Below are 25,916 nucleotides of genomic sequence, written 5' to 3'. Positions count from 1 at the left end.
AGTCACAGCAGCAGCACACTGAGCCTAAGTAAAGCACATAAAGCCAGGACGTCACTCCCTCCTTTCTTAGACTAAGTAAAACAAGAATGTTACCTACTTAGAACTTACTCTATAGTCATAAATATCACACAAAAGCAGTTTCCACTTTATTAACGTGTTATGTTCTAAAAGCTAGCTGAGAAACCAGATACTAGAAAGCCATTTTTGAAAAGAAATTGTTGCAAATGCTAATTAGCTTCCCCTACTCGAACACAAAAGTCCATATAATCCATCTATAAAAAGTCCATAATATACCAGAGTTTAGCAACTATACATTCTAGAATGTAGGCTCCACTTAAAACCTCTTCAATGAGAAAATACTATTTTTTAACATGAGATAGCTTCCTCTTCAAGTCTCGGCAGTGCGAGTAATTACTTCCCTCACCAAAAGGAGTAGGAGGACACTTCAGAGGCAGTAAGGAGAGAAGAGAGAAGGCAGACAGCTCTATAAGCCACAGGCAGGGGATTCCAGCAGCTGAAATTCTCAAGTTTACAGCACCAGGATTTCCCAACTGAACTTGCTGCCTGAACAGGTATTCAGCAGGCCAGATATGAATTACGGGAGGAGGCTATCACCACCCCCATAGAATGCAAAATGCTCTATGCTACTAATTCTTTATGCTTCTGGAAACTAAAACATGCATTATTTAGCTCTTTCTTTTATTGCTTCATAAACATTACAATCCTACATTAAACAGATAGGGGAACTGAAATAAACATAGAATACTCTTTGGTAAAAAATGAATCATATACACTTACAGGTGATTGCTCTAAATTTTCACGCAAGTAACACTGAGTCCACTTCACAACACATACATCTGCTCCCAAGAAAGGAATGGAATAACCAGTGAGTTCTCTGCAGTAAGAGCTTGGCGGCCACCTGCAAGACAGACCCACGTTACACCTTCTCTCCTTACAGTGACCACAGCTTTAACTGTAAGTTTCTGAATAAAAATCTTAACTCTTCTTGAGTCAGTAATAGCAATGAAGATGGCAGATCTACTCTTAATTAAAATTTACTTCAGTATTTGTCCTTTGTTCTCTACACTTACACTCACACCTGAGCAAGTGACAAGTTGGAACAATGTAGTACCCTTCACACCATGGGCACTTAACACATACAGTTTAACCATTTTACACCCCATCAATTTCCCTAGATAATGACAAAAAGGACACTCATTTCAATAGCCAAACTCTGATTTCAGAGCTCTCACGCATAAATACTATTACGAGATTGATTGATTAATCTACATAAGATCATCACATTTTTATTGCATAAAATTTAACTGTTTAATTTTGATCTTGATAGTGAAAATTCATAAAATTAATTTTTCCCAGAGTCCAAATATATTATGACAGATGAAATACTTAAGCTTAGGGTAACATATTAATTATATTTTATTTACCTTTGAAAACAATCCTGACCTCACTATGAAAGTCTCCCATGAAAGAGCCAGCTCACCAGCTCCCCTCTGGGCTTGAGGCTCCAGTGGGTGCACCTGCACCCTGCAGAGGTGTGGCCCCAGCACTGGGGGTCCAGTAGGGGCCATGTCACTGGCCAGACCCCTCATGCTCCCCATGGTGGTTGATGCTGTTGATGAGACGGATGCCCACCTGAGTGTGGTTGTTGGTCACAAAGACGATGTCCAAGACAACCTCACTCTTGGGGTACAGCTCCCACAGCCACCTATTCACAGCCTCCAGAGCCTGGACGGGAGGGTGGACCCTCCAGCTCAGACCCCCAGGGACTGATACCTAGAGGGGGTAGCCAGGGCTGGGGAGGTGGGGTGAGCTGGGATCCAACAGCGGGGAGAAGAGGGGAGGCCAGGGGCCAGGTTCACAGGTTCAGGGTAAGAGCTCTGCCTTTGTGGGGGTTAATTCTTGCCCAGGGCTGCAACACTAGAAGGGTGAGGGGCAGCCGAACCCAGCCCATGTTCCATGCACCAAGCTGGCCACCTGGAGTGGGGCTGCATCAGTCCAGAGGATGGTGACCTCTTATCCCCACAGCAGCTGTCCCCTCACCAAGCTGTGCTCCTGTGACATGTGCCCAGCGGGGACCCCTTGTCCTTACCCACACATCCATGGGAGTGCTTTCATCTAATGCTCATGAAGGCGCCGTGCGGCCAGGGCTGGGGCTGCCCCCTCCTTCACGAAGGGGAAGGCTGCCAGGGCTCCAGGGCTCGTTCTCGTGTTCCAGCTGGCAGCGCACAGCGCACAGTCTCCTCCTGCCCTGCTCCTGATGTGCTGCTCCCATTTGCACGGAACAAGGCTCAGGACCCGACCATGGTAACTGAGTTTTGAGGCTGGGGCTGCAGGGGTGCAGGAGAAGGGGCCGTCCCTCAGACTCCCCTGGAGGCAGGTCTCATGTGCCAGTCCCTCTGGGGACTTGGGACAGGGAGAAGGCCAGATCCATCCTCTGCCCTCAGGAGCTCAGCCCTGGGTCCCACTCAGTGCAGGCCCCAGCTGGGGAGTGAGGAAGATGCTGGCTCCCCTCTGAGGAGGACAATCTGATGGGAGGCACATGCCCTTGGGGCATCTGCAATCTCCTGGGCCATCTGGACACAACAGAAAAATGAACACAGTGTATGTAGCCAACGTGGGACTGATGCTCAACACAGCCTCAAGATGGTTTCCATTGTAAAAGGAGAGCTACGTGCCCTTAGGGAGAAGTGGTGCCTAGAAACACGACCGTTATATAAGAAAAAAAAGTCTCTCAGCTTTTCTTAGCAGCGTACGTTATTAACAGCCTGATCAACAACAATATGCTTAGATTAGATAAACCAAAGAACAGATTTTGAGATAACATACTTTCTTTTCAATTTGGGGCCAACAACTGGGACAGGCTTCAGATTTGACTCATTTCATAGTTTTCTGAAATTACTCTGATCTCCAAAACCATAAACTGCTGACTTACAGGTACCATCATGAATGCATAACCCCTGATGAAATAATTCAAGACTTAAACATATCTTAAGGGATAATTACTAAAATGTAAAACCAAGTAACTTATAATTAATACAAACAACATTTCACCTCTATTTGAGCAAGGCACAATCCCTTATTTAACAAGCCTGAGGTGAATGTCCACGACCAGCGAGGCAGCAGTAACACTCATTATTTTGATCATATTCACTATTTACACCCCATTTACATATTACATATTTACAACACATGCCCTTTTTTCTTTCCTCATACCATTATTTATGCTTCTTTTAATAAGACAGTGAGTTTCCTGTCATCATTTTCACTCAACTAATTGACCATGCACCTTTAAAATTAGCTTCTCTAGTCCCTTTCCCAATGTTGATTCTTCAAAATTTCAAGCTATGTTCATGAGCACAATTACGCATGCATAAATAACGTACTGTCCATCAGGTCCTTCCCTGTGTATCTGGTGCCCTACCTGTCCCCAACACCCCTCATTCTAGACCCAAGTTATATGAATGTGTTCCACAGAAGGCTTTTTAAAACTTTTTTTAAAATTTTACAGCTTACTAATATGATTTATATTTTAATTTCTTTCTCCACTTCAATTTCTTTCTGGTACTGTATCCAGCATCGAATCCTTGTTGGATCTTAACTGGACCCTCATTCATCCACTGAATTTCATCCAGATGAAAAATATTTCATCTCTTTGATGAGATTCTTAGCTCTTTGTGCCTTCCATTCCTTCCCATACTATTACACCTTCCACAACCCATACCTGCAACTCTAATTAGGAATGACTGGCAGGGGGGTTAGGGGGTTAGCTCAGTGGTAGTTTGAATGCTTACCATGCACGAGGTCCTGGGTTCAATCCCCAGTACCTCCATTAATTAAAAAAAAAAAAAACAGCCAAAAAAAAAAAAAAAAGATATGACTGGCAGAAAGGACAGCACAGGGGAGGTTGTAATCTCAGAAAGTACTGCCTTACTACTGTCCCTTCTTTACCTAATTTTAATTCTCTATTATGTAAATATTTTAAACTTCGTTTATAATTTTGATTGTACATGACTGTGTTATGTCCTGCCTTATATACCATCTACCTTGTTTGAATGAACTAAGTCATTTAGAAAGATCCAAAACCAACTTCATCACAAGGCGTTGAAAGAGGAGTACCAGTAAGGCAGATGTGAAGATATCACTGATTGCTTTAAGCAGAATAAAAGAAACAATAAAACCATCAAAAGAGTCAGGATTTCATTTCACAGCTTTGGTGACACTGAAAGGTAGGGAGATACCAACCTGATTTCCATTTTGGTGAAGATTAACTTCCTCTGTTTTGTTAAAACTAAAACAGAGCTAAAAGTCTTTAAGAGTTTATGAAACTATCCTAAATCTCTGCCTAGCCAATGTGACCTATTTGCAAAGACTTTCAAAAATCAGGAGAAAAGTTTTTGAAAACCTAAGGATATCTTCTTATAAATATAAGCCATCAAAAAGGCAAAAATTACATTTCATTTAAAAAGTTTTTACTTGATTTCATTGAAAAATAGAAAAAGTATTTAAAATACAAATGTATAATTTAATGAAATTATGAAGCAAACATCTATGTAAGCCCAGAGGGCCTTTGTGGTAATCAAGAAAAATCCTTGCTTTTCTTTAGAGTTTTACTACCTAAGTAAGTATTCATTCCTAAACAGCACAGTGAGCTTTGCTTGTTTCAGAATTTTACCAAAATGGAAGCATACAGTGTATATTCTTTGAGTTTGGCTTCTTTTGCTCAAAATTGTGCTGTTAGGATTCATCACATGTTAGAAGTACCTCCTACTCTGCAGCTGAACTTTCCATTTTCTTAGTGGTGTTTTTTGATAAACAGACACTCTCAATTTTAAATTTATACAAATGTATCACTGTGTCTTTGTATTTAATGCCTCTGTGTCTTTTTTAAGCAGTCATTCCCTGTACAGCCTGGTGACTACAGTTAATACTATACAGCATATTAGAAATTTGCTAAGAGAGAAGATTTTTAAAGTTCATCTCAAGAAAAGCAATTTGTAACCAATTTGTGGTGATGGGTGCTAACTAGCAGTGATCATTTTGTAATATATACAAATATGGAATCATTATGTTGTACACCTGAATAGTACACTGTTGTCTGTCAAGGATACCTCAAGAAAAATAAACTAATAAAATAAAAGTTACTTCTGGAAAATGGAAGCCATTCCCCATTCCTGACCTTGAGGCCATGAAATATGTCATCTTCTCAAAGCTTACTGTTTTCCCTTATGCCTCTAGGTCTATAATCCACCTAAAGTTGACTTGTGTACATAGTGCAAAGTATGAGTCCAATTTCATTTTTTCTCCATATGGACGCCCATCATCTCCTGAAAAGCCCCTATACCATAAGTCAAGTACTCACACATGCATGAAATACTCTGAGCTCTTCATCCTGTTCCCCTGGGCTAGCAGTGCGCCACTGCCAACACACTGACTTAATAAGAAGTCTTGATATTTGAGAGCATCTTTCTACCTTATTCTCCTTTAAGAACATCTTGGCTATTCTGGGCCCTCTGCATCTCCATATACATTTTAGAATTAGCTTGTCAAGTTGCACACCAGAATAAAACAAACAAGGAAAAATTTAAAAATCTGCTTGAGATTCTGATTGAAATTATGTGGGATTATAAGCCAATTTAAGGAAAACTTGACAGTTTAACAAAATCAAGTCTTCCAATCCATGAATAATGGTGAATTTTTCCATTTGTCTTCTTTAAGGTCTCTGTATAACATTTTATAGTTTTCTTCATAGAAATCTTATATATTTTATATCACTTATTCTTAAGTACTTGATTTTTTTAAATTGAAGTAGTCAGTTATAATGTGTCAATTTTTGGTGTACAGCATAATGTTTCAGTCATACATATACATACATATATTTGTCTTCATATTCTTTTTCATTATAGGTTATTACAAGGTACTAACTATAGTTCCTGTGCTATACAAAATAAACTTGTTTTTACCTATTTCATATATAGTAGTTAATATTTGCAAATCTTGAGTTTATCCCTTACCCTTGGTTACCATAAGATTGCTTACTTAAGTACTTAATTTTTAAAAACTCCAATAAATAGTCTCTATTTTTAAGAAACTCATTTTCTAATGGGGGCTGGTATACAGAAATGCAACTGATTTTTAAATTATTGGTGTAACCAGCAACAGTAAAGACTAGAGCAGAAATAAACAAAAGAGAGAACAGAAAAACAACAGAGAAATCAAAACCAAAAATTGGTTCTCTGAAGAAATCAACCAAATTTCAAAACCTTTAGCTAGACAGAGAGACAGAAAGAGAAAGAGAGAGAGAGAGAGAGAGAGAGAGAGAGAGAAGTCAAACCACTAAAACCAGGGGTGAAAGAGGCACTACCAACCTTCCAGACATAGAAAAGGGACGTAAGGCAATACTACAAACAACTGTATGCCAACAAGTTAGACGACCTAGGTGAAACGGACCAATTCCTAAAAGACACTGTTATGGATTAACCTGCGTGCTCCCTCAAACTCGTATGTTGAAGATCCAACCCCCAGTACCCCAGAACATAACATTATTTGGAAACAGGGTTGCTGTAGATGTAAGCTGAAGCCATACTGGAGTAGGTGGGCCCCTAATCCAAAACCACTGGTGTCCTTACAGAAAGGGGAAATTTGCACGCACACACACATCTTGGGAAGATGAGAGAGAGGTCAGAGTGATGCGTCTGCAGACTAAGGAATGCCAAAGACCGCCAGCAAACCACCAGAAGCCAGGAAGGATACATGGACAGATGCTCCCTCACAGCCCTGGGAAGAAACCAACCTGCCAACACCTTGATTTTGGACTTCCAGCCTCCAGAACTGCGAGAACAATAAACATGTGTTGTTTCAGCAACCCAGGTTGTGGTCCCCTATTACGGCAGCCCTAGAGAGCTAATGCGGACACAAACTAACAAAACTGACTTAAGAAGAAGCAGAAAACAGGAACCTGTGAGAAGTGAAGAGGCTGAATTCTTGTTATCTTCTCACTGATCTCTAGCAGAACTGCATTATAGTTTAAAACATACTCTAGAAGAGGGGTTGGCAAACTGTTTCTGTGAAAGGTCAAACTAAGATTTTCAGGCTGTGCGGGCCACTGTGTGGTCTCTGCTCCACACCCCTGTCTAAGTGTAAGCCACCCCTTCCCTGAAGCCATGTTAAGTGCGGGCCGCGGGCTGAGCCCGCTCTCCAGCTACACCGCGAAGCATGGAAGCCATCACACAGCAGGCGCGGAGCACCTTCGTCACCGTGGGGACCGCTACTGCACAGCACTATTCCTGACTACATGATTTCAAACCATGAATTTTTGAGTCTTGTTTCATGGTCTAACAGATAGTCTATGGTTCAATTTTTCATGTAAAATTAAAAAGCTTAAGGCGAAAAGGAGGATAAGAAGGGGCAGGAGAGCAACGCAGTGCCAAGGGATGCAGAGAATCAAGGGCGTATTTCCGCCCCACCCTTGTGAGATGAAGGCTCTGCACCTTGCTTTACAGGGAATCAGAGGGAGCTGCACTGATGTGGATGCTTCAACCACCTGGCCCTGAGGTAAGCCCCAACTTTGAGCCCTTATAATAATAATACGTACTGACACTTGCTGAGTGATTATTAAGTGCCAGCCACTGTCCTGATTTGTATTCATTGACTACTTGAATCCTCAACAACTGTATGCAGTGGGCATGGCCACCATCTCCTGTCGTAGAGCACCTCCTGCTGCTCTTTCCAGGAAGCCCCTCTCCGGCTCCACCTGTTTTCTCCGTCTCCCCGGGGTGGGCATCTGTTTTTTGTCAGTCCTGCACTAATCCCCTATAACCCCTGCCCCATCTTCTGCTTACAAAACACTTTTCTATTTGGAATTTGTTCCCTGTTGTTCAGAAGAGCTTGGCCCTATGATCCCCCTTCCAGAGGCCCACAACTCAGGCCAGGGCAATCTGATTACTCCGTCACCCCAGGTCGCACTGACAGGTTTGAGAAGCACCAGAGGACCTGGTGCTTGACTCATCTCCCCATCATCTGATATATACAAACTCTGGCAGCTGTTCCCAGGAAATCGTGAACCTTAAGGACAATGGGGCTACCAGCACCTTCTCTGTCACTGCGAGAGCCCACAGACCCAGAGGAACACAGAAGACATGAAGAGACAGGAAGAGAAAAGGGACAAAAAAAAGAAAAAAAAAAAGAGTTCCAATAATACCACTTACACATCTAGATCCAGCCACGCTGTTTACTTGTAGACATCTGGTTATGTGAATCAACACACTCCTTTTTGTTTTGTTGGTTTAAACCAGGTGAGTTTCTTTTTGTTGTTGTTTGTTTGTTTGTTTGCTTTTTGAGGGGGAGGTATTAATGTGTATTTACTCACTTACATTTAGAGGAAGTGCTGGGACGGGAACCCAGACCCTCACGCGTGTTGAGCACGCTCTGCGGCTCGAGCTACACCTCCCCCCCACCCCCGGGGAGCTGAGCTGCTAACACGCGCTGCCCAGGGCTCCATGCACGTCTCTCAGACTTACTTTGAAGCTGCTGTTTAGGCTGCTGCCTCTGCCCTTCCAGACGCTGGTCACTGTTCAAGGTCAAACTTAACAAGGAATCTGTGAGACACTCCCAGCGTCTCCCTTTATTCTGACACTCCTGGCATTTTAGCACGGTTTACAGAGTTCTCTGTGTTCATTAATCTGAACCCACAACCCAGACAAACGGAACCATACTTCAACACGCTCCACACCATCCCAGTTTCATCTTTATTAAACCATGTCCTCTCCCTAACTCACAGCTCACCTTTAACCCACCAACCTTTAAAATTCAGTCTATACCCCAGCTCCTACCAAACACCCTTCGCCTCTAGCCTCCCCCCCGGGATGTTCTCTCCATTCTCAGAATCCCACAGTGGTTCACCTGCCGCTCTAATCACAAGCCTGCTCATCTCCTGCTGAGCCAAATTATTACCCCTTTAAGGGCAGGGTTTGCATCTTATTCATTATGTGCCACACTACCTTGCACTACTACACAATATTTGAAATACTGAATGTATTTAAAGACAGCAAATACTTATGGAGCCTCAATTACAGACACAAATTGGGTTAGACAGTACTGGCCATAAAAGTGCTATCATAAAGCATGGTCCTTTCCCAGAAGTGCAACTGTCTTATGGTCTCTCATAGACCACATATTCAGTAAGGTTTCATTTACATCATACATTTCTTGTGTGGTCACAGGAGCACCTAACTCCAAGTCAGGCACGTAATAAAAATGCACTGATTTGCACAAAGGTGACAATGCTCTTGGCTGACCACATTCATCACAAAACAAAGGGTGATCTTTAGTGTTAGGATGATGGTAATTCATTCTAATAGAATGAACTGTGCAGCTCTTGTAAACAAAGTCTATTTTATGTTTTCTTCTGGGGGAAATTGCACTGGGGGCCTCTACTGGCTGGTACACATCTACCTCCTGGTGTCTGTCACAAGTGTTTCTGCGAGCAGGGGGCCCCCTCCCTCTCCATATACCCCCCCTACCTGGCCACGGGAGGGACTGAGGGCTCAGGGGTCAGAACTGAGACTGAATGAGACTAGGAGCCCTGAAGGTCCAGTCAGATCAGGTCACTTGACCTCAGGGGAATGAGCACCGGAAAACAAGGAGAGGCGAGGTAAAGGCGCACCCCCAGGTTTGGCTGGGAAGAAGAGGGAGCTGCCATTGCCCTCCCTCATCACCCCTGCCTATGCTGGAGGGAGTTCTGACTCCCTCAGTTGCTTGGAGCTTGGAGGGCCAGGCAGTGGATAAGAAGACAGAAGCTCCACACCCGCCATCCCCACCCCGCAGGCCTGCATCACACCTCTGCAGAAGGAAACTGAGGCCTAGGCCCTGAGCCAGGCCTCACATCTCACTTGGGCCACGCCTCCCTCTCGGGCCCCAGTCCCCGCTCAGTCCCATGGGAGACAGACATACACAGGGTGCCAGAACCAAGACCTGCCCACCACAAAGGCCTAGACGGCAGAAGGGACCCTGAGAATATTGATAAATATGGACAGTAGCACACTGGAGGCAGCTGGCCAAGCCCAGGCTGGGCAGGGAAGCCAGGTCCAGCCAACCCCGAGGAACCACCACCACTCTCAGTCACTCTTGTTTTGGCTCCTGGGGGCCACGATTGGCCACATGTTCTCCCCTCTTGCCCAGCAGGAGGCTGGGGGTGCCTGTGCCAGCAGGGCCTGCCCCGACACCTCTGTTTTGTAGAGCCCAATCATTGCTCCCAAGATTAAAAACCTCTCAGCTAAAATCCTCAAAGCCTCACATAGCTGGTGCAACCCCTCTCCCCAGTGGCTCTTCTCACCACGGTCTCCTTTGGGGCCGGGTTCTCCCCACTGTCCCATGGAGCCTTGAGGAGCCAGCTCCCCACACAGTCCTCTCTCGCCCTTCTCTCCTGGGTGGCCGAAGATTCCTTTGGGTCCAGAGGGACCTGGGGGTCCCATGTGTGCAAAACTCCCAGGGATGCCCATGGGACCAGGAGGTCCAGGAGGACCCATGAGCCAGTGGCTGATGGTCTCAGTGAAGGTGTTGGACAGAAATGGATCCTCATGGCTGGCAGATCCAGGCGGATCATGGTCCAAGAGGGGTTGGGGGTCCAGGGGCCTAGGTGGCCCTGGAGGGCCTGGAGGTCCCCTCTCTCTAGGGGCACCCATAGCTCCGGGCTGGCCAGGGCTCCTTCGGGGCCCTGCAGACCTGGCAGGTCCCTCATCCCCATTGGCCCCAGCTGCCAGGGTCTCCTTTTGGGCCAGTGGGCCCAGGAAGCCCCTAGGTGCCAACTCAGTCATCTCCATGAACAGTGAGGCCTTCACATTTTCTCTGGAAGCTTCCATCCCCAGGGCTGCCCTGGGCAGCTGGGGAGCCCCAGATCAGGGTGGGGTTCTTGGGAGCAACTGGGGTCGGGGCAACTGGGGTCAGGGGCACTGCCCACTTGGTGGCAGTCAGCACTGCCACCTTGGCCTCCAGCAGCTTCAGCCGCTCCATCCGCTCTGACACTTTGCTGCAGTTGAGACAACCTGAGAAGGCTATGGGCCAAAGTGCCATCCGCCACACAGTGCTGCCCAGCCACCCGGGCTCCATGGGGCCAGAGGAGCTTGAAACTTCCCCACAGCTTGCCCCCAAGTGCCCGGGGCAACACCTCCACTCATGGGCTATCACTGTCTTGTATGTTGCCTTGTGTGCGGGTCTCACCACAGTTCTGTAGCTGTTCCCAGGGCAGCTCAGAGTCCAGGGGCAATTCTGCAGCACTCGCTGAAGGTAGGTGCCATTCTGCACATGGCACGAGACGGCGCAGGTCACCATGAATGAGCACCAGTTCCTGCGTTCAGAGAATGGGATCCCCGACGCGCCACGCGATGCTGCCCCCAGCAAGCAGCAGCCTGAAGCAGAGCAGCATCCAGCGCCCCCAGCCTGGCATCTCCACCCTTGTCCCTGGGATGCACAGATCCCGGTTTCAGGCCCCCAGTGCAGCAGCAGGAAAGCGGCCAGGAGGCGGGGGCAGGGCCCAACAAAGTCTATTTTAAATCAAAATAATTCTCAGCCATCTTTTAAAAATTAGGCACAGTGACTTTCATACACTAAAAATTAAAACTATATATAAAATTTAATCTAAATCCTATTTAACAGGTATGTGTCATTTCCAAAATATTTTTAATATTAACATAGAAAACATGGGACAAACCAAAACTAACCTTAGGTCCTGAATGTAAGGTCAGAAAACTTTCCATAACAGTCAATGTACCTAAAATAGGAAGAAAATGGTAAAGTAAAATCAAATAAAAATCTACTGACCCAGGACAAATAATAATAATCTATTCTTATTTATTTAAGGAACATTTTTATTAAGCCTACAGCTGATATAATCATAAAATCTGCACTTACAACAGTATTAATAGGTTATTGTAAACAGACTTAAGAAAGAACTAAAACCAGGTAAATTGTCAAAAAGAGAGTAGTTTAGCATAAACTGACTGTCGGTACTGACAAAAGCTTTTCTAGTATTCAAACTGACAGTGCTGAAAGTATCTTCCAATAAGGCAACACTTCAGCTCACTCATTCTGGAAGGCCATAGGTTCTCAAACCCACAACCATGGGAATTATTCTATTTTCCAGTATGAGAGTTTTCAAGAAGACTTATTAGTAGTGACTTACAATGAATGTACAGAAAACCTACCAAAATGGGCCTTTGTGATGACTTATAAAATGCTACAGGAAGGCTGTTTTAATTAAATAAAAATATAATGAGTGAAAAATAAAAATAGAAAACCAAGACCAGAAAAAAGCTGAGAAATCAATTAACCATGGGGACTAATATATAGAGATAGTGGTTTAAGTATTTAATTAATAATTTTTGAGCGTATCAAGAGCAGTAAGACATGAAGAAAAACGTAACAGACCAGCTAATTCTCAAAATCTGGTAAAACGAAATGTATTAATTTCTTAAGAGACAATGTTACTAGTTTTTTTAAGTCCAAGAGAAAATTAAAGCATGGGGCCTTAGGAAGTTCACGCTGAGCCAGGTAATGAATGACCACATCATCAACAATGACGTGACAGTAGAAGAGAACCAAAGCCACATAAATGCTGCTAGCCTGACCACTGAGGAAAACTAAGCCTAGATCATTAAAATCAACTCCCTAGAGATGATTCTGAGGGTTCAGAGAACGTTGCCTGGGAATATGGCTCTGTGAGATAAGGCTCTCCACAGAAAGAACCTGCGCCACCTAAAGCAGTGATAATAAAGATGGGAACTACCTGCAGCAGACATCAGCTAGGGGGCGCCGGGCCGCGGGGCCCCCCCCAAACCCGGGCTAGAAGCTCACATGGCCTGCCGCCCCCAGGACGTGTTTCTCATGATCTGGTGCCACAAGACCGCCATCTTCACTGGCTCTAGGCAGTCAAGCATCGTGTTCCAGCTGAAGTGCAGTGTCCAGGGCATCCTCAAGCGGCCAGTGGATGACCAGCTATTGGATGACAGCAAGACATTGGGCGAAGTGTGGCTTCACCAGCCAGACAGCATGGCTGCAGGCAGGCCCCAATAAAAGAGATCTGGATGTCTGCCCTGTTGCTGCCTCTTTCTGCGCACCCTCACTGGGATGGGGCCCACTCCAGCCCACTCCTCAGGCCTACCAGGCTGGCCTGCTGGACAAGCCCTCTGGATCCAGCTATCCCTCAGGCCAGCCTTCAGGCTCCTCCCCCAAAATCAGCTGGGGTAGTTAAAATGTTTTCAGTATCTGGAAACAAAGTTTTAAATCTGCCATCTTGCTTCTCTGAGGGAAAACAAATCTTAAAGTAATATTTCTCCCTTAAAAAGAAAATGACATATTCAAAATAAAAACTATCAAATATTTAAGAATAACCTCTATTAAGAAATACGCAGGCCCATCATGAAAAAAAGCTAAACTTTTTAGTAATTGGAGATTTTTAATAAATGGAAATATACCAGATTCATGGATTGGAAGACTACATAAACATTTTAAAGATGTTCACTTCATGCCCTTCTCTTTGCTGGGCATGATGGTTCCAGCGTTCCAGCATTAAGTACGATGACTACTACGTTCTGGCATTGACTGTGTTAGGCAAGTGTTCTATTGCTCAATTTCTAAAAGTCAAAAGTTAGTAAATGGCATGAATTTTCAAATCATTTATTGAAATGTGCATGTAGCTTTTTGCCTTTGATATTCTGATGTGATTATGTAACTTCCTAATAAACCTTGGCCTTGATATATTATTATTTTAAAATGACATTGGAATTTTAGTATTTTCTTTTTACTATTAATTTCACAAGCAAGACTGATTTGTAGCTTTCTTCTTTGTGCGTTTGTGTGTGTGTGTGTGTGTGTGTGTGTGTGTGTGTGCGCGCGCGTGCGCACACGCGTACTGTGCTATCTTTGCTGGTCTTTTCAATATAAAATGGAACAGTTTCCATCTTTTTAAGCTCTAGTATGCTTTATACAAAACTGGACTTACTTGCTTCAAGTCATTTTCTAGATGGACACTTTTTATATATGCACATTACTAATACCCATTATTTTACTGTAAGAGTAATTTTTCCAGTCTTTTTGTTCTGATTTTTTCCATTTTTAAATTGTCTCCATTTTATAAATGAGGAAAAAAGATGTCAAAAACTTTGTTCAATACTTTCTAGCTTTGTTGGTTAAAAAAAACTAAAACTTCTAATTATAGTATCTATATAAAGTATACTTTAAGATGTATTAATTCCTAAACAAAGCAAGCTAGAATTCATAATGCCTGCTGAATTTTTTTCCAGAAAGTTTATAGCTGTAACCACAACCAAACTGAAACAATGGATAATTCCTTAATTGGAACACTTACAGGACTAACCATATCTCAAAAAACAACAGTGTCAATAGCATTTCTAATAAGTATAGCTATATTAAAAACAGAGCATGTGTTTAACACTCCCCTTTTATAGTTGTGTTTCTTTTCCCAAGCAGATTTTAGTTCATCACAGTTACAAACGTGAAGTCTTTCTATTTCAAATTCCGTGACTGCTTATTAATAAATAATTACCATCCATTCTATTTTTGGGATCTATTACTCCCAGATCTGCTGGAATGCAGTCAGAGCCACTGCTTCCAATGACATAAACTTCCTTTTCTACAGCTTTCTCATGATACTTTCAATATGTTAGTTCCAGAAACTAAACATTCAAGAAAAAAAATCTGAATCAGAGCTTTACAGAAACATCTAGACCAAAATTAAAATATTTAAGAACAAAGCAATTAAACTTTTAAAATGCTAACCAAAATGGCTCTACAGCAAAAAAAATAAGGGCTTTCAAGGTAGTAAGACTCAAGTTCACACCTTAAATCCATCACCTACTAAACTATAGAATTTATTTACAAATCACTTACATGGGCTACTATATTAATATACATTAAACATACATAAAATGGAAACAAAGTTGAGATTAAAATAAATACAACTCAAAATTCTATTTCCTTCCTGTACCCAATAAATCCCTTTGGGTAATCTTTACACAGAACCATCTGAAATTCATTTAGAGGTTTCCTTGTCCTTTCTCTTGGTCATTTTACCTCCAAATATTCCAAACTGGCCAGCAGTCCCCTGTGCTAGAATCACCTGTGCCACTCATTAAACATGCTGGTTACTCAGTCCCTCCCCAAATTCCCCAGTAACAGGTTTTCTGGGGTAGATGCCAGTAACCTGCATGTGCAGTGAGCCCCACAGGTGCTTCTTTGTCCATTAAAGGAGGAGACTCACCCCCCCAGACATGCTCCCTGGAAAATCTCACTTGCTGTCCTGACTCCAGCTACATCATGCCAATGGCTTCCAGCTTCTCTCTCCAGAGCTGCACACTGATGAAGGTGCCATATCTGTGGCCTCTGTTACAAAAGTCAGAGGACTCACAAGAGTACAGGACCTGGGGCAAAATCAATTTCACTTTGGCTTCATTTTCCCTCCACTATTTTCTCTTCAGCCAAGTTTCCTCACTTACTTAAAAAAATAATTCCACTATTTTGTATGCATTTCCTGTCTTAATTCAAAAATATCTAGCAGACACCTCAGTTTCAGCATGTCCAAAATCAGAATCATCTTTCTCTTAAAACCAGCTTTTTTCTCCTCCAGTTCCTGGCATAGGAGACAATAAATAATGTTTAAAAGCAATCATTCAGTCGTTTCTGTATTTTATGATAGAATGCTTGTTTACATATGCCTGACCAGGTTTACAGATATCATCTGATTCTCACTAAATAAACTGTCACAGATCAGAGAAACGAGTGAAAAAACAAAACAAAACAAAACAAAAACCCTGCAAAAAACCAAATTATGACCCCCACCTGGCAAAGTTAGCACATCTACCCCTGGGAGTATAACTCATATCACAAAGTGAAAACAGACATGCATGTAGCGCTTAGGGGTGAGCAGGTTTTGGGGGCAAAAGCTAGAGATGCCCATGAATCATCCACATGGAACCAGCCAGATGAAGGTAGCTAGATCCACCAGCCCGGAGTTTAAGGGGCAGGTTCTCACTGGGAATAACTTAATGTGGCATCACTGACATATAGTATTTATAGCCAAGGCTTTCGGATCTTTCTGACATAATCCCAAGAAATGCATTTCACATAGCAGCTCCATGCACGAATATATCTAGCTGGAACAAAGTGTTCATGAACTGGTCATTTACCAGTATTATGTGTAATTCACCCTATTTTCTATTTCAGTTTATCTGATACTTCCTTTTTAATGCCTGGTCTCAACCCACTGAATTGATTTCACAGTTTAAAAAATACTGGCTCGTGGGGGAGGGTACAGCTCAGTGATAGAGCATGTGCTTAGCATGCATGAGGTCCTGGGTTCAATCCCCAGTGCCTCCATTCAGGAAAAAGACGTATAAAAATTTTTAAAAAATACTGGCCCAGTTACAGTTTCTGTGTGTGATGATGAAAAAGTTCTGGAAATAAAGTGCTGACAGTTAACACAGCATTGTGAATGCACTTAATGTCACTGAAGTATATACTCAAAAATGCTTGAAAAGGTAATTTTATTTTATGTATATTTTACTGCAATAATAATAATAATAATATTAAAAAGTGGTCAGGAAGTATAAACAGAGAAGAGATTCTAAGGCTTAAGCTCTGAAGTCTCTGGCATTTGGAGGAGGATAAAAGATCCAAAAGAGGAGACGGAGGCAAAGCTGGTGGATAAAAAATAGCTAGGAGAGGGCAAGAATTCAGGGCCATGTGAGGAAAGGAGAGAGTGATGGACTGGGCTCAATGCGGGGAGACAGGACTCAGAAGAGGACTGAGAACTGCTGATGGGATGTGACAGGGGTACCTGGGCAGAGCAGTTTCATTTGAGGAGGAAGGATAAAAGCATCTTAAAAGACTCCTTTGAGATAGAGGAGGAGGTGGGGAAGGAGAGACAGTAAGTAAAGGGAGCCCTTTCCAGGAGTTTGCTAGATGGCAGTAGTGGGAGGAGTGTGGAGAACTAAGGGAGGTTTTTCTTACAATGGGAGAGATAATCCCATGTTTGTATGTTGAGGGAAATAACCCAATTGAGAGGGAGAACATGATGATAATTGTAAAGCTGTAAACATGAAGGCTTTGAGTCCCATGCCCAGTAGAAGCGGGTTCAGCGCCCTGCGATGAGAGGTGAGAGGAGTCAGGGTGCGATGCAGGTGGGCGGGTAGGAAGACCTGGGGTAGGAAGAGGAGGTCTCTTCTGACAGCTTCTACTGTCACAGTGAAAAGTAAGAAAGAAAATCACCGGATAAGAGTGCGGAAAAAGAAACGGGATGCTAAAAGTGTGGGGAAAAGAAGTTATAAAACTGCTGCTTCAGAGAGTAGGAGAGAATCGCCTAGAGAAACAGACCAGGACTGCTGGAGGTGCTGAGGCCCTGGGGGAGGCTTGTCCCCACGTATTTAAAGTGGGACCAGTCAGCAGGGGGATATGCAGGTACAGAGTGAGCAGGGAGCTGGAATAACCAGGGCTGGGGTTTTTCCAGGGCACTGGGAAGGGAAGGACTAGGGAGCTGGCTGAGAAGGTACGTAAGATAGTGATTCAAGCAACGAACTACAGAACCACATCCTAAGCTAGTTAAGAATGAAATAAATCTAAGTAAACAACAATTTAAATACATTTTTACTTGATAACAATCATAAAGACCTTTCTGCTTACATTTTTCAAATTATCAATAACTTTCAGATGCTTAGTTTTCAAATGTTTTGCCACTTGTGGTAGCCTCCTCAGAGAAGTAAACGTCACCAACATTCACCCTGTTCCACGGACCAAAAGTGTGCCCCTCGCATCCAGTCCAATAGCAGAAGCTATAATTCTCCTCTCAAAACACCTGAACTCAGCCACTTCTCAGCACCTCTAACACTCCTGCCCTGTGCTTGGCTTACTTTGACCATCCACTCTTGGTCCTCTACCATCTACTTTTCTTCTCAAAAGCCAAAGAATCTCAAAACTGTAGATCAGATCATGCCCTTGCTTTCAACCATTCAATGAGTCTGTCACATTTAGAAGACAGTTCAAACCCTGATCTTGACCTTTCAGACCTAATGACCTAGCTCCAGAGTACCTCTCCATCTAACTTCCCACCTCTCTGCCCAGCTCACCCAACCACACTGGCCTCTGGCACATTCCTCGGTCTTGCCAAGCAAATGCTTACCTCAGGACCTTTGTATCTGCTCTTTCCTGGAAGACCCTTCTCTTCAAATACTCAGGTGGTTTTCTCCCTCACTTCATTCTGGTCTACATGCAAATTTCAATTCCTCACAGAGACCTTCCCCGACCATCCATCTAACAGAGACTGATGTGCCAATCTCTTTACCTCCTTTCCCTGTTTTATTTTTCTCCAAAGCACTTGTCACTACCTACTGCTTCAACCTTATTTCTCTGTCTCTCCCACTGACTGAAGGCTCTGTGAGGGATTTTTGGTTTTAGGCACATTATGTTCCTAGACTAGTGCAGTGTACATATAATAAACATTCAAGAAATATTTTTTGCATAAATGAACAAGTCCTTTTTTAACCTCTGTACATATTTTAACATATATACTGGTACAGTAATACAGAATGTAATTAGAAATAAATAAATTTAGATTAGGGATATATGCTCAAACTTTTTTAAAAAAGTCTGGCAATTATAGCTGTAGCCACTAAATAAACCAGCATGCATTCCTTGAGTCTGGTGTCATTCTCTCTCTCAGGAGACCTTGGTCATATTCATTTGCTTGTCACAAGAAGTGAGAATTCCCCATATGGGATTAAGGCGCTGAATCAACTCTTCTGTCCCCTGCCCTTATGTTTCTCTGGAATATAAAATACCAGATTCTGCTAGAAATGAATAGGTTGTTCTGATAAAAAGAGAGGCTGATTACTTACCTGTCCTACACAATTGAGGACAACTGTTGCCGGTGTAGCCATTTCATCAAGTGAGGCTAGACTGGTGATATCACAAATTATTATTCCAACTTCAGATGACAGTATTGGTCTTCCTAAAATAAGAAATAAATTGTCTTAAGCAAATCCTGATACAGTATTAGATTTCCCAGATCTTCTTTTCATAGTAACCAGTGATGGTAAATTTACTAAATATATCGAAAGCTAACTCTCCCTCTCAAACAAAAGACGAAAGGGTTTTTAACCAGGTAATAAAAAAGGAAAAGACTATGAGGAAAATGGAGTTAATTCTAAGGATTGCTAAAAAACATTACTAACCTTTAAAAGAAAATCTAACATAAGGAACATGTAAATGGCGGGCCTTCTAATTTAGAGGTCTCGCTATCGGCTAACGGGACTGCTGGAGAATTCTTACAAGCAAAAAATAAATTAAAAATAAAGCTTCAGGAATGTTATCAGTAAAACTCTGAAGCATTCTCTCCCATCTCCAAAACACAAGGCAAAGTACAAACAATTCCAAAGAAACCAGCGCTCCACTTTCGTTTCCATCAAATAACGAGTGAACTCCAGCCCCACCAGCTACTAAATGGGATGGAGCTGGGAAAGGAAAACCTGAAGTTCTCACTATTTCCCCAGCGGGGCTCCCCAAGTAAAGGAAAAACTCAAGCTGCGAGATTCAATCTGTTTTTCTGTTTGATGTAGGGAGCGAAACAAAGCTGACACTACTGAAGCACCGCTCCCCTCCTCCCGGCCTCCAGCAGGGCTGGGGAGACGGAGGGGCGCTGCGGGAGGAGGGACGCCCATTTCCGGCGCCCTGAACCCCTCAGTCCCGAGAAGGGGGCTCCTGGGGGCGAGCGGCGGCGGTGGCGGCGGGGCCGAGCCCGGGCCCAGCCCGCCCCCCTCACCCGGCTTCACGGCAACCTCTCCGGCACTCGCCGCAGCTTCTCCGGGGAGCGGCCCGCGCGGCCCACGGCAGGTGGGAGGTCCGCTCCGGGACACCTGCTCTGTCATGAGCTGGCCGGTAAAGTCAGAGGCGCCGAGCACCGCCAGGCGGAAAGGCCTCTGCTGCGTCGTCAGGGTAAGCCCACAGCGATGCGAGGCCCGGGCAGACTGCGACCACGCGCCTGCGCCTCAGGCAGCGACCCGGGTACCGGGAGCAGCAGCCCCTCCGCCTGCGCGCCGCCGCGCCAGAGCCTCGCCCACGGCCACGCCCACTCCGCCGGGCGCCCACGCCCACCTTCAGGCAGCCACCCGGTACCGGGTGCAACAGCCCGTAAGCCGTGGGCGCCGCGGTCTCCCCCGCCCGCGCTGCCGCGCCAGAGCCCCGCCCACGGACGCGCCCACCCCGCCTGGCGCCCGCTCCGTCCCCGCGCCTCCTCTCGGGGGCTTCCCGTACTGGTGTCTGCGGTCTTGGCTCCGCGGCTGGTGCGTGTCCGGGGCAGGCAGGACCTGACAGCGGCCCATCGTCGCCCGGTCGTGGTTCAGGCACAGTTCTGCCGGCCCCAGGCATCGCATCTTCCCGCCTGCCTGAAGGCTGGAGCGGGCGGCAGCTGTAGCCAGTTAATGTGGTTGCAAGAGGGGGTTGCGCAACCAAAGAATTCATGAAAACCTCTGATGGCCGAAGAGTCTACACCCGGAACCCCATCCCTTTTAAAATTTTTATTTGGACTTTAGAATTACGTTGTCCAAGGAGTGTCTACGGAGCCTGATGGAGGTGGTGGGTGGACGTGGGGTCTGGGGTTTCCATGGATCGCCTCCGCGCTCTCTCCAGGCCCCTGCTTCCACCGCCCTCTTCATGGCCTGTGACAGTTATTGGTGAAGCTCCGTGGGGAAGTAACCCCCAGAGCTAATTTTTATTTTGCAAATTATATAAAAGAACATTTAATGTTCATACGTGTTATTCTTTTTACAGTGCCTTGTAATAAAGTACAATGAGAACAAAGATCAGTTTTTAAAGCTGATGACTGAACAAGTACTAAACGGGAATATTCAGTCTAACAACAATGTGGTGGAAAAAATTAAGGCGTTCACTGAACAGTATTTTAAATCTGAGTTGATTTTGCGGTGTGGTTGCAAACAAAACTAACACAATCTAGGCTGCCTTGGCAAGAATTTACTGGCCAGGTCAAGGAGGTAATGGTTATACAGATTCTGCGCAAAGCAGGTCACCTAAAATATTCAACTTACTTGTGAATTTCTGTTTTCATCGGGGTTAAGATACATTACAAAGTCATCAGCTAACCAAGATAAACCAACTAGTAAGAGAGTCATGACTGGAATTCAGATGTTTCTAGCTCTTTCTTATTCATTTTTTCATTTAATTATGTTTTTAGTTCTTGTAAGGCATTTAGCTTTGGAATAGAGACCCTTGAACAACTTAGCCAGAAGAAAGCATAAGACAGACATCAACAAAGACATGAATTTCTACATATGCAAATTAAGAAAACCTAAAATGAGTATCAATACAGAGAACTTGAAACCAAAAACTTGGTTTCATAAAGATTACAGGCTCTGGCAAGATTAACAGAGAAAAAAAGTGGATACAGTTACACATAATTTTAGAAGTACAAATTTGAATATAACTAAAATTACTCCAGAAAATTAAAAAATAAGAAAAATTATGAAAACTTTACACACAATAAATATAGAAATAAGTAAATTCTAGAATAATGAAAATTAATAAAATTGACTCCAAGGAGAAAAAATCTAAAAGTCACATGAACTTTAAGAGCAATTGAATCAGTAGTCCAAAAAAAAAATCTTCTCATAAAGATAACATTAGGTCTATTTTACTTACAGTTGAGTTCAATTGATATTTAAACCTTAAAAAATGCTACAATCTTACACAAGCTTTCCAGAGAACAGAATCATGAGGACTACTAAAGTAATTTTATGTGGCTTGATATGCATGAAATCAGGGAGCTATGAAAAAGGAAATCTCCATCCAAACTAACTTGTGAAAATAGATGCAAACTTCCCATCCAAAGCACAAACAATCAGAATCCATAATGTAGAAAAATGGTAAAACTAAACTGGCCACTTTGCTTTTATGACAAGAGTTCAATGGTGGTTTAATATTTAAAAATCAGTTTAAGTAATTGACAATATTGACTGATTAAAGGAGAGGGGGAAAAGCTATCTCAGTAAGAGTCGGGAAAAAACTATCGCAATAAGAGTCAGGAAAGAAATAGATAAAATTAAGTAATGATGCATGATGTTTTAAAAAATATTAAATTAAGATTGGAAAAGCACCACTTTATCTATTAAGAGTATCTACACAGAAATGAATAGTGTATATATCTTATTTAATATAAAATATTGAAAGAATCCTTTAAGCTCACAAACAATTTTCACTGTGACCACTTTTATTTAACATCATACTGGAAGATTTGGTCAGATATAGAGATTGAAAAGAAAGGAACAAATCTGCCATTTATAGGTGATATGATTATCTGCTTTGTGAACTGAGATGATAAATTATTAACAGGTGAACCTAGAAAGGAACTGTATACAAAATTAATATTAAAAAGTATTTTTTTACATCAGCAAAAATCAGTTAAAACAGCACTTTAAAAATAAGTCCTTTAGTAATAAATAATAAAAGTACCATAGATAGACTCTATATGGAAAAACAAAGGGCCAAAATAATCAAAGGAAATCCTAAAAGAAAGATGGAGATGGAGTTTTAATCAAAACTTATCTGATACAAAGACTTAGGACTCATTTTAAAAAAGAAATGATGACTGAGACAAAATGCTATTGGTATGAAAATAGATTTTGAAAGATTGATGGAATCTTGATGGAAAAATTGATGGAAAACATAGCCTAGAAATATCCCATGCATGTATGGAAACTTGACTTTGAACAAAATAAATATTGCAGATCAATGACAATAGAATAGACCATATGATAAATGCTACTGGTACCACTGGTTATCTAAAGAGAAAAAAGCAAACATCTCTGTACCCCGACTTCATATTATACATCAAAATAAATTCTAGCTGAGACAAAGTCTACAATTTTAAAAATCATACTAAAAAAACTTCAAAGGCATTATCTTGGAATTTTTGCTTTTGACTGTGATTGAATAAACCTTTCTGAAACAACAAGAAAACGTGAGAAAGAGTGTGAAACAGTAGTTTCACTGCACAACAGATAGTGTATGGCTGTGATCCCTGAGAAAAGAGAAACCAATGAGGCGAGGCTTACAGTAGCCCAGAGTGTTGCCTGGGTGCAGTTTCTGAAGTGATGTGCACTGAGGGAAAACCCAGACAGCACTGTCTGAAAGAGGAGGACTGGAGCTCAGGAAGTCCCAAGAAGCTAGAGACTGTGGACCAGAATATTAGAGAAGAGGAAGCTGAACAGAGACAGAGACAGAGAGAGAATCAATGCAGATATCTGTGAAGGTGTAAAAGGGAACATCTAGCCTAGCTAAGTACTGAGTTGGATGGAGAACACTACCTACCTAAGGCTGGTGGAAAACCACCAAAAAGCAGGAAGAGAAGCAGTTCCTGGAGCTAACACTGAGCTGGTAACAGCGTGTTTTCCCACCACCTAATGGGGAACGGCTTCATAACAGAGAGGACCGCAGTAAAGCACCCGGAGAGCTCTGCCCTAGTGGAGGGGCTAGGTTAGCCCCAGACTCCAGCCTGTATACGTTCACCTTCGCAGATCTTAAAAGCAAGCCTTAAAAGAAACCAATTTATTCCAAAACTGCAAGTTAGAACAAAATCTGATACTCCTTAATTAATTACAACAAAACTCGGCACCCAACGATGTAAAACCCATCATGTCTGGCATCGAATAAAAAATGACCAGCCATGTAAACCAGCAGGGCTGTATGAAGCATAACCAGGAGGAAAATCCTGGTCGATGAGAAAAACATACCAAGGTACATCAAAATCAAATTATTAAAAAAAAAACAACAGTGATAGAGATAAAGAGAAAATCTTAAAAGCAGCCAGAGATAAAAAGACACAACATGTACAGCAGAACAAAAATATGAAAGATAGAAGATTCTTGTCGGGCATCACACAAGCCCAAATGAAGCACAGAGATATTTTAAAGTACTGGGGGAAAGAAACGACAACAATAACAAACAAACAAAAAGCATTAGTCTCGACTATTTCCCAGACCAAATCACCTTTTAAAAAGTGAAGGCAAAACAGTTTCTCAGAGCAATAAAAGCTGAGATACTTTTTCACCAACACATGTAGACTAGTAGAAATATGGAGTTCTGATAAAAGGAATATGACAGCAGATGGAAAGTTGTCCCTACAAAAAGACGTTAAGAGTAACAAAAAAGGTAAATAATAATGCTTTCTCCACGGACTGCCACCTACAGCAGGACCTCAGGCTTGTCACCTCTTCAGCCCTAGGACTTAACACAATGACTACTTGAGTGACCAACAAAACAAACAAAGTTAAAATAGAAATTTGGATACTCTGTATGAACCTTTATTTGGAATTGTAGAACAGAAGACCATGCAACCCCCATTCCTTATCTCAGAACTAAAGAAAGCAAAATTGACATCACTTTGAAAGAGTTTTAATCAAATCTTAATGTAAGACTTTGCATTTTCACTATATCCTTTTCAGTAAAAATTTACACCCATGTTCCATGCACAGCTCAGAGGAGAACTACAGGGAAGCAATGGAACTCTGGAACTGAAAAAACAGCCTAGTTACTAGCCCGAGTCCTTGTGGGACAAACCCCCAGGGTGCTGGCCTCTGCCACTTGGAGGGGACCAGGCCCACCAGCTGTTGTCACTGTAGTTTACTGGGGTAGTACTATGCCATTTCTGAACCTGTTGTGGCCAGAGTGTTCTTTCTGTAGCGGGTTTTTATATCTCACCCAGTGTATATGTTGTGCCATTGTTGTTGGCAGTGGGAAAAGGGCAGGATGGTGGGGAAGGATGGGACGCAGACATGGAGAGAAGGAAGGTGGCCACTGGGGAGCCCAGGAGAGAGGCCCGGGACAGATCCCTCTCTCACCCTCAGAAGAGACCAATCCTGTGGCTTCAATAGCAAACAAACACTTTATTTCCTCTTCTCATTTTCATGAGAAGAGACTGAAAGCTGCTGTTATGCAAGGGGCTGCCCTGGTCAGTTGTTTTCAGTGTTTTGGTCCTTATGCCTTTCGCAGATCTGATTGAGATGGTGGATCTCTTCCTTATTAGTTTTGTAGTCTTAGACACGTACCATAATTTAGTTGAGACTTGTTTTCATTATCTGCAAATTGAGAGTTCCAGCACCTCCTTAGCATTGTGCAAAGCCCTCAAAACTGCCCTTAGCACACAGAACTATTCAGTAAATGTCAATTGCTTTGTGAATTTCTGTGCTCCCATGCTGCAGTAATTTACATCAGAGGTAATCTTTGTATCAGTTGAAAGACATTTGTTAAAGAGCACTTTGTCCCCTGCTTGTTATTGCTATCTCATAGAGCATCTAGAGGTTGTAAAGACAAGGTAGCATTCAAAATAAAAATGGACAATACAGAAGGTAATTTTAGCACATAAGTGGATTATGTGACTTAAACAGCAGCTTTGCAGCAACGTGAATATTTTAAATCAGTTATCGAGCTTCCTGGGAAACCTGCAGAGTGTTTTGCACTTTATCTTGAAGGCACCAAAATAAAGCTAAGAAGTATCACTGCAAGTCTTTCCACGCATGTGACATAAATGTCTAACCATTGCTGCTTCACTAAAGACCTAGTATTTACAGGGATTTAAGATTTCTGCCTGGGGAGAGGGGGAGGGTATAGCTCAGTGTTAGAGTGTGTGCTTAGCGTGCACGAGGTTCTGGGTTCAATCCCCAGTACCCCCATTAAAATAAACAAAGAAACAAACCTAATTACCCCTTCCAAAAAAGAAAAAAACAAACAAAAAATAGTAAATTAAAAAAAAGTTCTTCCTATCAATAGCTGATGAGAGAAGTACATTTTTTAGGCATAATAAACAGCATCAATGTCCTGCAGCT

General features: G+C 42.9%; 1 protein-coding gene, 1 long non-coding RNA gene and 1 pseudogene across 2 annotated transcripts in view; all 3 read right to left on the bottom strand.

The window, feature by feature from the left end:
• The window catches only part of LOC106730144, a 44,737-nt gene extending 40,481 nt beyond the window's left edge, over window positions 1-4,256 (bottom strand). Inside the window, exons 1-2 of the long non-coding RNA XR_004325133.1 lie at window positions 2,111-4,256; window positions 799-919 (exon numbers count right to left, since the gene is read on the bottom strand). This is a non-coding gene — a long non-coding RNA (uncharacterized LOC106730144). The remainder of the gene's footprint in view (window positions 1-798; window positions 920-2,110) is intronic.
• Window positions 4,257-6,342: 2,086 nt separating this feature from the next.
• Window positions 6,343-11,461, bottom strand: LOC116668099 (annotated as a pseudogene).
• A 4,083-nt stretch (window positions 11,462-15,544) lies between these two features.
• On the bottom strand, window positions 15,545-20,153 carry LOC116668098 (saccharopine dehydrogenase-like oxidoreductase). Its single transcript, XM_032494654.1, has 3 exons — window positions 19,844-20,153; window positions 18,921-19,033; window positions 15,545-15,661 (listed from the first exon to the last, which is right to left on the bottom strand). The coding sequence occupies exons 1-3, from the start codon at window positions 19,947-19,949 to the stop codon at window positions 15,545-15,547; spliced, it is 336 nt and encodes a 111-aa protein (XP_032350545.1). The 5' UTR covers window positions 19,950-20,153.
• Window positions 20,154-25,916: the final 5,763 nt, after the last annotated feature.

Source organism: Camelus ferus, chromosome 13, assembly GCF_009834535.1.
Source record: "Camelus ferus isolate YT-003-E chromosome 13, BCGSAC_Cfer_1.0, whole genome shotgun sequence".
Lineage (NCBI taxonomy): Eukaryota > Metazoa > Chordata > Mammalia > Artiodactyla > Camelidae > Camelus > Camelus ferus.
The sequence above is the reverse complement of the archived record's forward strand: the minus strand, read 5'-3'. Positions and strand labels throughout refer to the sequence as shown.